The sequence below is a fragment of the Salvelinus fontinalis genome, chromosome 40 (assembly GCF_029448725.1).
Source record: "Salvelinus fontinalis isolate EN_2023a chromosome 40, ASM2944872v1, whole genome shotgun sequence".
In the NCBI taxonomy this organism is placed as follows: Eukaryota; Metazoa; Chordata; class Actinopteri; order Salmoniformes; family Salmonidae; genus Salvelinus; species Salvelinus fontinalis.
Window position 1 is genome coordinate 677,826 of NC_074704.1, and position 1,346 is coordinate 679,171.

The following is a 1,346-nucleotide window of genomic DNA, read 5'->3' on the forward strand; positions in this document are numbered from 1 at the left end:
ATAGTGCACTACTTTAGACAGAGCCCACGTGCCCTGGTCAGACACAGTGTATTAAAGACAATAGGGACGCAGCGTTAGTTAGGCAGCACCTTCTGTACCTGTCATCTCCATCACAACTAGTTCATGGCAGCAGGTGGATTAAAAGCCACATCAGCTTGTGCCGTCAAGACAAATACTTGGGAGAGAATCGTCAAATCATATCGGTAGAAAGCAGGAAGTTATTCAACAGGTGTGTGTGTGAGAGAGAAAGAGCGAAAGCAGGTCAATGTTGTCCCTGACTAAACACAGATCTAGGATCAGGTATTCTATTATCCTCCTGCTAGTCGACATTAGAACCACTCGGATAACCTGATCCTAGATCTGTGGTGAGGGAGGCAACGTCTGCCTTGAGCAGGGGTACCAGAAACAGTATCAGAAATATCACTCCGTTACAATATCCATACTAGCATACTACATAGCATGAAACCAATGTATTGGAGATGCATACTGTGTGTGAAATGGCTCCCTATTCCCTATATAGTGCACTACTGTTGACCATGGTCCATATGACTCTGGTCAACAGTAGCACACTATATAGGGAGTAGGGTGCCATTTGACCCGAAGTAGTATACTAGTATAGACATTGGGCACGCGTCCTCAAGGCTCAGACGAAGTCGGTGAAGTCGTCCACGGTGGAGACCAGTCTCTTCCTCTGTCCGGAGGAGTCCGTGTTGGAGCCTCCACCGCCGACCTGCTGGTAGGAGGACTGTTTGGTCTGGGAGGAGTGGCTCTGGGTCAGAGAGATACCAGGGGTGGGACGAGACTGGATCTCCTCCTGGGCCTGAGGGGGGAGGGAGGGAGGGAGGGAGGGAGGGAGGGAGGGAGGGAGGGAGGGAGGGAGGGAGGGGAATTGAGTTGAGAAATTGTCTGATTTCACAGTAGGACCTCAGCGATATGAACATGTTGGGAATGTAGGTAGTTAAGAATGTCCTTGAAATTCACTTAAAAACAACATCAGACCTATATATATATATATAGATTGCACAACATGTGTCTCCTAATCACTTCCAGTAATCACCAGGTACTGTAAACATGTGTTTCCTAATCACAGTAATCACCAGGTGCTGTAAACATGTGTCTCCTAATCACAGTAATCACCAGGTACTGTAAACATGCGTTTCCTAATCACAGTAATCACCAGGTACTGTAAACATGTGTTTCCTAATCACAGTAATCACCAGGTACTGTAAACATGTGTCTCCTAATCACTTCCAGTAATCACCAGGTACTGTAAACATGTGTCTCCTAATCACTTCCAGTAATCACCAGGTACTGTAAACATGTGTCTCCTAATCACTTCCAGTAAT

The 1,346-nt window shown here is 46.4% G+C and overlaps 1 protein-coding gene across 6 annotated transcripts in view; it reads right to left on the minus strand.

Annotated features, from left to right (window-relative positions):
- tsc2 (TSC complex subunit 2) overlaps window positions 1-1,346 on the minus strand; it is a 50,730-nt gene continuing 49,384 nt past the window's right edge. For all 6 annotated transcript variants that reach the window (XM_055907231.1, XM_055907230.1, XM_055907236.1 and 3 more), the window contains one exon: window positions 1-820. In XM_055907231.1, coding sequence (XP_055763206.1) covers window positions 644-820 — 177 coding nt within the window. In that variant the 3' untranslated portion in view covers window positions 1-643. The remainder of the gene's footprint in view (window positions 821-1,346) is intronic.